The 10,354-nt window shown below is 52.6% G+C and overlaps 1 protein-coding gene and 1 long non-coding RNA gene across 2 annotated transcripts; one reads left to right on the plus strand and one right to left on the minus strand.

Moving 5' to 3' along the window:
• Positions 1 to 61: 61 nt before the first annotated feature.
• LOC108529384 (uncharacterized) lies at positions 62 to 1,151 on the minus strand. The gene is made up of 2 exons (XR_001885513.1): positions 1,061 to 1,151; positions 62 to 841 (listed from the first exon to the last, which is right to left on the minus strand). It is a non-coding gene; the product is annotated as an uncharacterized LOC108529384 (long non-coding RNA).
• On the plus strand, positions 839 to 10,130 carry DDX56 (DEAD-box helicase 56). Its single transcript, XM_017871684.1, has 14 exons — positions 839 to 1,730; positions 1,824 to 1,985; positions 2,510 to 2,670; positions 2,814 to 2,984; positions 3,118 to 3,208; positions 3,811 to 4,055; positions 4,683 to 4,802; positions 5,511 to 5,624; positions 5,745 to 5,839; positions 6,440 to 6,513; positions 6,650 to 6,739; positions 7,399 to 7,504; positions 9,056 to 9,132; positions 9,493 to 10,130. The coding sequence occupies exons 1-14, from the start codon at positions 1,671 to 1,673 to the stop codon at positions 9,568 to 9,570; spliced, it is 1,644 nt and encodes a 547-aa protein (XP_017727173.1). The 5' UTR covers positions 839 to 1,670; the 3' UTR covers positions 9,571 to 10,130.
• The last annotated feature ends 224 nt before the right edge of the window (positions 10,131 to 10,354 follow it).

Here is a 10,354-nt window from a genome sequence, read left to right on the forward strand (position 1 = left end):
AAAAAAAAAAAAAAAAAACAAACAAAACAAAAAACAGCAGTTAGGGTACACAAAAGTTTTGGTTATTTTCCCCTGAATACCACCCTTGACTCTTATTTTGAAATTCCTGCTTTCTCAGAGTTTACAACATCCTTGCCAAGCAGCCTTCTCCCTCCTTACCACAAAAAAAGAAAAAAAAGTTCTGGGGTTGGGAGGACACTCCATTCTTAACATCCTCTATATCCCAGCCCAGTTCCCCACCTCTCACTGGGACTAGTTGTACCTATCTTCATCATTTGGTCCCAGCATGACTACTCGTTGGTGCATGAGCTGATCTGTTAACCTAACAGCCAGATGCTAGTCTCTGGTACTCAGATGCTGGGCTGCATCATACAGGATATACAGGATCACCCTGGAAGCTTGTTGACATAGATTCCTGTGCAACACTCAGATACAGTCTTAATGTAGATTTGTGTTGGGTGGTATAGTAGGCAGAATAATGGCCTACCACTCTGAAACACGTGAATGTGTTACCTAACATGACAAAAGAGAATTAAATTGCTAATCAGATGACTGTAAAAGAGATGATCCTGGATCATCTGGACGGGCCTAATGTAATCACAACGGTGTATTTCCTTGCCTCTTCCAGCTTGGCTCTGGCTCCCTTCCTCCAGCAAGGGTGGGTTGAGCCTTCACATGGCACCACTTTGACCTCTTCTGCTTCCCTCTTCTACACTGAAAGACTTGTGGGCCAGGAGGGGTGGCTCGCATCTGTAATCCCAGCACTTTGGTAGGCAGAGGAATGCAGATCACTTGGCCCCAGGAGTTCAAAACCGTCCTGGGCAACATGGCGAAACCCCATCTAGAAAGAAAAGAGAAAGGGGGGAGGGGGACATACATATATACACACATATATGTACGTACATACATACATACACACTAACGACGTGGTGGTGCGTGCCCGTAGTCTTAGCTTTCCAGGAGGCTGAGGTGGGAGGATCGCGCCAGCCTGGATGACAGTGAGACCATGTCTCAAAAAAAAAAAAAAAAAAAATTTGCGATTAGGATTCTTAGTCCTCACCTGTATTAGTTTCCTATTGCTACTGTAACAAATTATCACAAATTTAGTGGCTTAAAACGACGCAAGTCTGTAGGCCAGAAGTCTGACACGGCAGCCCGGTTAGGGAGCCCTACAGCAACCCGCCCTTCCTCTCAGGCAAAGTTGCTGCCATGGCTCATTACTCCAACCGGTTCCTTCAGCCCAGTCGATCTCAGTGGCTCCACCATAGGGTGGTGTACCCGGCGGGACCCTAACCCTAACCAAGCAGGGAGACGGTCGTGCCCGTCAGGACCTCGGCCCTCGTCGAGGTTTCTCCTGCAGGTCGCGAGAATCAGATGCGTCAGCGGCGTCCGGGAACGCCGGAGGAGTCAGTGGGGCGGCTCTGCAGTCCAAAGTACCCCTTCGACCCCAGCACGGCCCCTCCACCGCCTCCTCCTAGACCCAGTCGCTGGCGCTGCGCAGTCGCAGAGCTCCGCCCGAACACCGGAAGCCTAGGCGCCAGCACTTCCGGGAAGTGACGGCGTCTCCGAAGCTGATTGGTTGTTGCTTTGCGCGCGCCCCCCCACCCCCCCCGCCGCGTCCGTGGCTTTTTTCCTGAAGTGCGTGCGTGCTGTCGCTACTGAGCAGCGCCATGGAAGACTCAGAAGCACTGGGCTTCGAACACATGGGCCTCGATCCCCGGCTCCTGCAGGTACACGCGAGGGCTGGGGAGCCGGCTTTTGGGTTCCGCGGGGCGCGCCATCACTCTTCGCCCCCCTTGAGCCGCACTCCTGGTCTCTCCTAGGCTGTCACCGATATGGGCTGGTCGCGACCTACGCTGATCCAGGAAAAGGCCATCCCACTGGCCCTAGAAGGGAAGGACCTCCTGGCTCGGGCCCGCACGGGCTCCGGCAAGACGGCAGCTTATGCTATTCCGATGCTGCAGCTGTTGCTCCACAGGAAGGCGGTGGGTAACGAGAAAGCTGAGGGGAGGAATGAGGCGAACTCCAAAAGCCTGGGAAGGGCTGTCTCTTGGTCCTGTACCCGTATCCGTGCAGGCCGGCCTGAGAACCTGGTGCTGTTGTGGCAAACACTCTGGGCTGTAGTTCAGGTTACCTGGATCCTTGTCCAGGCCCTGCTACCACCAACCTTTGCGTAATCTTCGACAAAGCACTTTCTTTTCTTTCTTACATAGAAAGGGAGCACATCTCTTTTTTCTACTTATAGAATTATTGTGAGAATTTAGCTTCATAACTAGTACGTTTAAAGTAGCTTCATAAACATAGAGTACGTTATTCTTTTTGAGGGTCAGTGCCTGAGGAAACAACTCTCCACTCTGCATTCTGAGGCCGGCAGAGTGATAGATAATCAAAATACTGCTGAGTAGGGTTGCAGCGATGGGTCAGTTAGGCTGGAAGGGGTAGAGAAAAGCATCAGGTGGACACAGTGATGTGCACTGCTGGCTAAAGTCTTTAGTTCATATTCTTACAGACAGGTCCGGTGGTGGAACAGGCAGTGAGAAGCCTTGTTCTTGTTCCTACCAAGGAACTGGCACGGCAGGCACAGTCCATGATTCAGCAGCTGGCTACCTACTGTGCTCGGGATGTCCGAGTGGCCAATGTCTCAGCTGCCGAAGACTCAGCCTCTCAGAGGTGGGTAAAAGCAGCAAAGCGGTACCTGAATGAAGCCACACAGAGTTGTGGGGTTGGGTTTGTGTGTGGCAAAAAAGAGCAAGTCCAGGGTGAGATGCCAGCTGCTACATTATCCCTGATATTGATGTCTTGCCCACCTGCAGAGCTGTGCTGATGGAGAAGCCAGATGTAGTAGTGGGGACCCCATCTCGCATATTAAGCCACTTGCAGCAAGACAGCCTGAAACTTCGTGACTCCCTGGAGCTTTTGGTGGTGGACGAAGCTGATCTTCTTTTTTCCTTTGGCTTTGAAGAAGAGCTCAAGAGTCTCCTCTGGTAAGGCAGAAGTGGGTGTGATTCCTAGTGGAAACATCTGTGAGTAGGAATTGGTATGAGAGTGGGGTGGCTGGAAGCCAGTTACAATTAGCGGCCCTTGGAGCTGGAATCTCACTGGACTCTTTCATTTCAGTCACTTGCCCCGGATTTACCAGGCGTTTCTCATGTCGGCTACTTTTAATGAGGACGTACAAGCACTCAAGGAGCTAGTATTACATAACCCGGTAAGAGGCACCATGGAAGCGTCTGGAGCTGCAGGCATGGGGGCACCCAAAGATCTTGATGCTCCTCCTTAGGGGAGCCTTTGGTGTTTTGGGTGGGACAGTTGTCACTAGTCCCTAGTCCTGAGGCACTAAAAGTCAGTGGTCTTAAATCACTATATATTTCCAAGTGTCCACAGGGGATGTCTCCCATTTCAGGCCATACTTTGCCTAAAATCCTGAGCAAGGACCTCCCCTCAGGGGCAGCTTTGAGAAGCAGAGCGAAAATTCTAAGGCCAAGGTTCTCATCTTAAGTAAACTTTACCTTTCAGAAGGCGTGTTGCTGTAGGCCTTCCTTCCTCGATGTAGTCCTTTATTGATGTGTTTCTCTTGGATCTGTGCTTGGAAGTATTTTATATATGGTTTTGGTGGTATATTCTATATACCACAACAATTAGGGCATTTTGGGGTTTTAGGTTACAAAACTGGAGGAGACTTAGGGTGCCAGGAATCCTTAAATGCATCTCTGCCCTGCACTAAAATGTTGATGTTTTGATTGATGAGTAAGTGGCCATACCATCTCTGTGTTCTTTTCCTTTCTGACCACAGGCCTGTTTTCTCCCCAGGTTACCCTTAAGTTACAGGAGTCCCAGCTGCCTGGGCCAGACCAGTTACAGCAGTTTCAGGTGGTCTGTGAGACTGAGGAAGACAAATTCCTGCTGCTGTATGCCCTGCTCAAGCTGTCATTGATTCGGGGCAAGTCTTTGCTCTTTGTCAACACTCTAGAGCGGAGTTACCGGCTACGCCTGTTCCTGGAGCAGTTCAGCATTCCCACCTGTGTGCTCAATGGAGAACTTCCACTGCGCTCCAGGTTTGCTACAGCCAACATCTTGGTTGAGATAAGTTGAAGATAGAGATGGAAAGGGGACCCAGTTAATGTTCTATTTCTTAAGCACTTAGTAGGGGCCAGGTTCTAGATGTAACTGATACTGACTGACTTCTCCCAACTCCAAAATCCCTATCATGGCTGGGCGCCGTGGCTCATGCCTGTAATCCCAGCATTTTGGGAGGCCAAGGTGGGCGGATCGCCTGAGGTTGGGAGTTCAAGACCAGCCTGGCCAGCATGGTGAAACCCCATCTCTACTTAAAATACAAAAATTAGCCGGGCGTGGTGGCAGGCGCCTGTAATCCCAGCTACTCGGGAAGCTGAGACAGGAGAATTGCTTAAACCCGGGAGGTGGAGGTTGCAGTGAGCTGAGATTGTGCCATTGCACTCCAGCCTGGGGAACAAGAGTGAAACTCTTGTCTCAAAAAAAAACAAAACCCTGTCATTATTTTTATTTCCAGCTGAGGAAACTGAGGCACAATGATTACGTAGGGAAAGAGATTAAGAAGAGGAAAAAGTAGGAAAGAGTGATGGTTACTATGATAGTAGGGATGGCAGAGGAGCCTCAAACTTGCTCTGCCGAGCTGATTCTCTGTCCACTCTTGGCTGCAGGTGCCACATCATCTCACAGTTCAACCAAGGCTTCTATGACTGTGTCATAGCAACTGATGCCGAAGTCCTGGGGGCCCCAGTCAAGGGCAAGCGTCGGGGCCGAGGGCCCAAAGGGGACAAGTGAGTCCATGCCTCTTTTTCCATCCCTCCCCAGAAAGACCGATTTCTTTCAGCTTTTTGGAAGACTAAAACTGGAGTGCACAGAGCAGGGAGCCAAACCTTCCAGGCCTGGCTGGTAGTGTAGCCCAGAGAGCCCCGCAGGTTCTTGCTCAGCTGCCTGGATATAAAGAAGGGAGTGGATGGTGCACACTGCATATGCAGCATGAAGGGCAAGACTGGTGGGGTTGTTGGCATGCAGAGCCCTGCAGGAGAGATGGCCTGTCCTCCATGTGGCTGTGACTTGCAGGGAGCATGTTTCTGAAGGGAAAAGGAACATGCAGAGCCCTGCAGGAGAGATGGCCTGTCCTCCATGTGGCTGTGACTTGCAGGGAGCATGTTTCTGAAGGGAAAAGGAACCCCCCAACTCTCCAGTCTCTCTCCACCTGAAGGCTTGACTAGCTCAGGGTTGGTTCTCAGATCACCATGTAGGGCATTGAGTTCTGCTGTTGTCCCAGAATGGAGGTCAGGCCAGGATTTGGCTCCATGTCAAAGCTCCAGGCTGCCCCAGGAAACCCTGACTCCTGGAACGGTTCCATTGTTGAAGAGTCCTCTGTATGTCAGGGTCTTATGATCTACAGGCATTGTTTAGAGGAAGTTTTGTTGATTCAGCTTGTGAATACCTGCCCAGAGGAGAGGAAGGGTCCGACTGACATTGAGTTATCTCTGCAGGGCCTCTGATCCGGAGGCAGGTGTGGCCCGGGGCATAGACTTCCACCATGTGTCTGCTGTGCTCAACTTTGATCTTCCCCCAACCCCTGAGGCCTACATCCATCGAGCCGGCAGGTAGGAGGACTAGGAGTGTGATGGCCCAGGCACCTGTGTGGTGGACACGCTGAGGGACTTGGGGTGTACTGGACAGAGCCTGCGGGTTGGAGATGCAAGCTGCACTGTCTCCCCTTGCAGGACAGCACGCGCTAACAACCCAGGCATAGTCTTAACCTTTGTGCTGCCCACGGAGCAGTCCCACTTAGGCAAGATTGAGGAGCTTCTCAGTGGAGGTAAGAGCCTGGCTCTTGTGGGCCTGGGCCAGGGTCGGGCTCCTTGCATGATGCTTTAAAACTCCGTGATGATGACGACAGAGGTTACAACATAGTGTGACAGGCCACTTCCACTATCCATCCTTGTTTTGCCCTGAGTGGCAGGCACTGTTCCCCTTGAGAGATAAATTGAGGTAATTTGTCCAAAGTCATGTTTACTGTCTGCCTCATGAGCGTTGAGTGACCTGACATGCTGCTGTGACAGCTCAGGATAGCACCTGACCCCAGGGTGCTGGGTGATCCTAGACTGCTCTCTGTGGCCATCGTCACGGGGTACCTTGACTCCCAAGGAATACTATGGGGTACTCCTTGGGAGAGGAGAAGAGAGTGGGTGACAGGTTCTTGGGCTCAGGGCCACACAGGCCACCCCCATCCACACACAGGGACAGATGGGTCATCACTGTAAGAGGCCCAGGTACAGCTAAGCTACATGTTTGGCATCCCAGGAAGGCGGTGGGTCCTCTGCAGCTTTGCCCCAAGGAGGAGGTGCAGGAGGCCTCCAACGAAGACCCTGTCCTAAGGCCTCAGCCTTTGGGACCCTCACTGCTTTCTTCTCCGCAGAGAACAGCGGCCCCATTCTGCTCCCCTACCAGTTCCGGATGGAGGAGATCGAGGGCTTCCGCTATCGCTGCAGGGTGAGCTGCTGTGGTGGGGAGGGGAATGAGAGGGGAGGGACTGTGGCCCAGGGATTGCACCCTGTTGCTGAGCATCCAGGCGTGAGGGAGGATTTGGGGCAGCCTCACTGTCTTGACCTTCAGTGTCCACCCCCAGGATGCCATGCGCTCAGTGACTAAGCAGGCCATTCGGGAGGCGAGATTGAAGGAGATCAAGGAGGAGCTTCTGCACTCTGAGAAGCTTAAGGTGAGGGGATGGGAAGTGAGGAGGGGACAAATCTTAGACGGCTGCCCTTTTTGGAGACTCACTGAGCTCCGAGTGGTGAGAAGCAGAGAACTGGGCAGTTTTCTGGCCTTTGGCACAGAAAGGGAGGAAATGGGAGGAAGCCAGTCTGTTCTGCTTGGTGGTAAATTGGCACAACCTTATGGTGGACACTGTCCAGCAGAATTACAAGCTCATGTGTCCTTTCATCCGAAATTCCACTTCTGGAACTTAATCTTGGTCACACTTGTGAATGTGCACGGTCAAGCATGTGTCTGCATTCATCATGGCATTATCATGGAACCAAAAGATGGAAACAGCCCGGGGCCACCATAGGGGGCTTGCTAGGTAAGCTCAGGTGCATCCAGAGCCGAAAGTTACATGGGAAGGAATAAGGTTGGTTGTGTGTCCATATGGAACAGTCTGTGAGGTGATGCCCAGCAAAAAGTGGTGCAGGGTACTGTCGTGTGTGTCATGGAGAAGAGAAGATAGAAACATCCACTCCCGGGAGGTGTGAGAAATGTGCAGAAGCAGGTGCCTCATGCCTTTTGAAACACATGACTATGTTATCCTTTGAAAAGCTCAGTCTGTGAAGTCACACAAGAAAGATGCTCACTCTGTGGCTCTCCCTTTTCCCCTGGCAGACATACTTTGAAGACAACCCTAGGGACCTCCAGCTGCTGCGGCATGACCTACCATTGCACCCCGCAGTGGTGAAGCCCCACCTGGGCCATGTTCCTGACTACCTGGGTGAGTGTGTCCTGACGGGGCAGGAAGTAGCAGGCTGGGGAAGTGGCATTAATTTCTCTGCTGCTGGATCAGCCTCTGTGCTTGGTGCTGGAAACGCTGGCAGCACGTGGGCGTGTAAACAGGCACACCCCTATGTTTCTAAACTTGTTTGCTTGGTCCCACGGGTTAGCTGTCGCTGTCTCCATTTTAGAGATGAGAAAATTGAGGTAGTGCAGAGTGGGTGGCAGACCCAGGATTTCAGGCCAGGTGGTCTCCAGAGCTGGGCCAAATTGCTATCCATGGGTCAAAGGGAGTGAACAGGTTTGGGAGAGAGTCACGGGCAGGAGGCAGAGAAAGCCACCTGAGCTGCAAAAGACTCAAGATTAGCAGCCACTGAAGAGGCATCTGTGGAGTCTCTGGGTAAGAGCAGTCAGCAGGGAGAAAAACGCTATAAGGCCTAAACAGAAAAGGTGGCAAAAGAAGAGCCAGTGGCGATGGGAGGAATGCAGGGGTAGTGTAGGCATGGGGTCAGGACCCTGGGATTGGTTTCTGTGGTGCAGCCCAGGCTAGAGCTTTATGTGACCTTTAAAGCTGGGCACCTCTCCTCATCTTAGGCAGGCTCTGGGTAATGACTTCTTTCAGTGTCTCATAGATGTTTTTGGTAATGAGTATGTGTGACTTTTATGCCTAAAATGGATTGAAGGAGAAGAGTGGTGGAGATGAGGCTGTGGGCAGCAAGTGCAGGACCCTTCCCAGTGCCACAGGCTCGGCTCAGCCTGGACCTGCAGCCACCCAGCGGGTGTGGTGTTGCTGCTGTGGAGGTTACAAAGGGTGGAGATGGAATGTTCCAGGGCAGGAAAAGCCTGGACACTGGAAAGGAAAGATCCAGAAGAGATGGGAACATGAAAATGCCAGAGAGAGTGGTGGGGACCAGGTTCTCACAGGATAGTGAGCTGGAAGAGACCCCAGTCCAGGTCCTGGCCTGAGATGTGAGGAGGGGAGTTGGGAGGGGGGGTGGGGAGGAAGAGGATAAGGCCAGAGCTTTGGCCTGAGGAACCCAGTCTGCTCCTATAGCGGAGTCACTTGCCAAGGTGTGGCCAGGAGGTTTAGAAGGACCAGGAGAAGGTGGAAAGGTGTCAGGATGTGGGATGTTTGACACTTGAAGGGGAAGGCCCAGGTGTGGTTGGCTTAGGGGAGTCCATGGGGTGGGCGAGTTGACGACAGAGCCAAGATCAGGTGCAGCTGGGATGTGGGCCCCCGTATCTGTAGTAATGGGCCACAGGTGAAGAAATGACCTGTTGACTTTTATTTCAGCTACATTTTCTTTCTTTAAGGATGTCTTTTTCTTTCTTGTTACATGTTGGAACAAATCTAAATACAGGAGAGTGATTTAGATAGTGGAAGTCTAAGGTGCTCACATTCTCCTAGCCCTGTGCAGGTGTGATAGTGAACAGATATATGTCATAGGCTGCCAGTTGGGTCAGAATTGGAGAATTTGCTGCAGAATCAGTGGGAGGGCAGGGGTGGGAGCAGTAGTGGTGAGCCCACTGCTCAGGCAAGCATCTCTTCCAGTTCCTCCTGCTCTTCGTGGCCTGGTGCGCCCTCACAAGAAGCGGAAGAAGCTGTCGTCTTCTTGTAGGAAGGCCAGGGTATGGCTCCTGGGGACTTGGGGACAGCTGCAGGACTCCTCCCCACCTGGCTCTTTGTCATCACCAGAATGTGTAGGCGCCTTGCCCTAGGGAGGGGGAGAGAGGGCACCCTAGAACCGGGCCCCCAAAATCTGGTGGCAGGGACACAATCTGGTGTAGGATAGGGATACTTTTGCAGCCGCCTGCAGGCCCTGCTTTTCTTTCCCCAGCTGCCTTTCCCTATTTCCTTGTCTGCAGCACCTTCTGGTCGTGTTGGCCAGGTGCGGGCATGGCTCCCTTTGTGTCTTTCTCAGTTGGGTGCGTGGGTGGATAGTTTGTCAGCCTGATTCCCCCAACTAACCTGTGACTTTGCCTCCTTAGAGAGCGAAGTCCCAGAACCCACTGCGCAGCTTCAAGCACAAAGGAAAGAAATTCAGACCCACAGCCAAGCCCTCCTGAGGTTGTTGGGCCTCTCTGGAGCTGAGCACATTGTGGAGCACTTCATGGACAGGCGAGGCTCTCGTGCTTACTGCACAGCCTGAACAGACAATTCTGGGGCTGGCAGTGCTGGGCCCTTTAGCTCCTTGGCACTTCCAAGCTGGCATCTTGCCCCTTGACAGCAGAATAAAAATTTTAGCTGCCCCAGTTTGTGCCTCCGGCATATGAAAAGGACTGTTTGAATCCCCAAAACATCAGGAGTCGGGAAACTTCCGGAAGACAGCAGCGCCTGGCTCTGCAGCTGCATGCAGTGCTTCACTTGGCCAGCAGAGGTCAGCTGTGCTGAGCTGCCCCAGCCATGAGAAGAGAAGCTTGTCCTTGCCGGCAGGTGGCTATGGCCGGCCCAGAGCCTTCCTGCACAGCTGCTACAGCCCTGCTGCCTGGGATCAGGCTGGGAGATGGGCCTTCCTGACCACCAGCCTTCCTCTCCCCAAGCACACGCACATGTAGATTCGGGGGGAAGCTGCCTGCTTCCAGCAGTTAATCTGCTGGTCCCTTTCTGAACAACTGTTGATGTGTGAGCTGTGTCTGTGTGTTATGTGCATAAGCGGTGGTGTAACATGCACACACGTACTGTTCCTTGTTCCCTGGCTTCAGCTCTCCAGCTGCCTTCTCAGCCTGAAGGCTGGGCTTCTCTGCTGGTTTGAGGCCCTAGATTGCATGTCACCTGCTTACTAGGCGTTACAAGGCCAGGCTGGGGGCATGAGGAGGTTGGGGCAGCGGGAGAGTGGGGAGAAACTAGGGG

The sequence above is a fragment of the Rhinopithecus bieti genome, unplaced genomic scaffold (genome assembly GCF_001698545.2).
Source record: "Rhinopithecus bieti isolate Rb0 unplaced genomic scaffold, ASM169854v2 scaffold_6908, whole genome shotgun sequence".
Lineage (NCBI taxonomy): Eukaryota > Metazoa > Chordata > Mammalia > Primates > Cercopithecidae > Rhinopithecus > Rhinopithecus bieti.

Coding starts and splice junctions, on each gene's coding strand:
- DDX56 (XM_017871684.1), top strand. CDS start 1,671: ATGGAAGACTCAGAAGCACTGGGCTTCGAACACATGGGCCTCGATCCC. Junction 3,209..3,810: donor AGCTAGTATTACATAACCCG/GTAAGAGGCACC, acceptor TTTTCTCCCCAG/GTTACCCTTAAGTTACAGGA. Junction 4,803..5,510: donor CGAGGGCCCAAAGGGGACAA/GTGAGTCCATGC, acceptor TTATCTCTGCAG/GGCCTCTGATCCGGAGGCAG.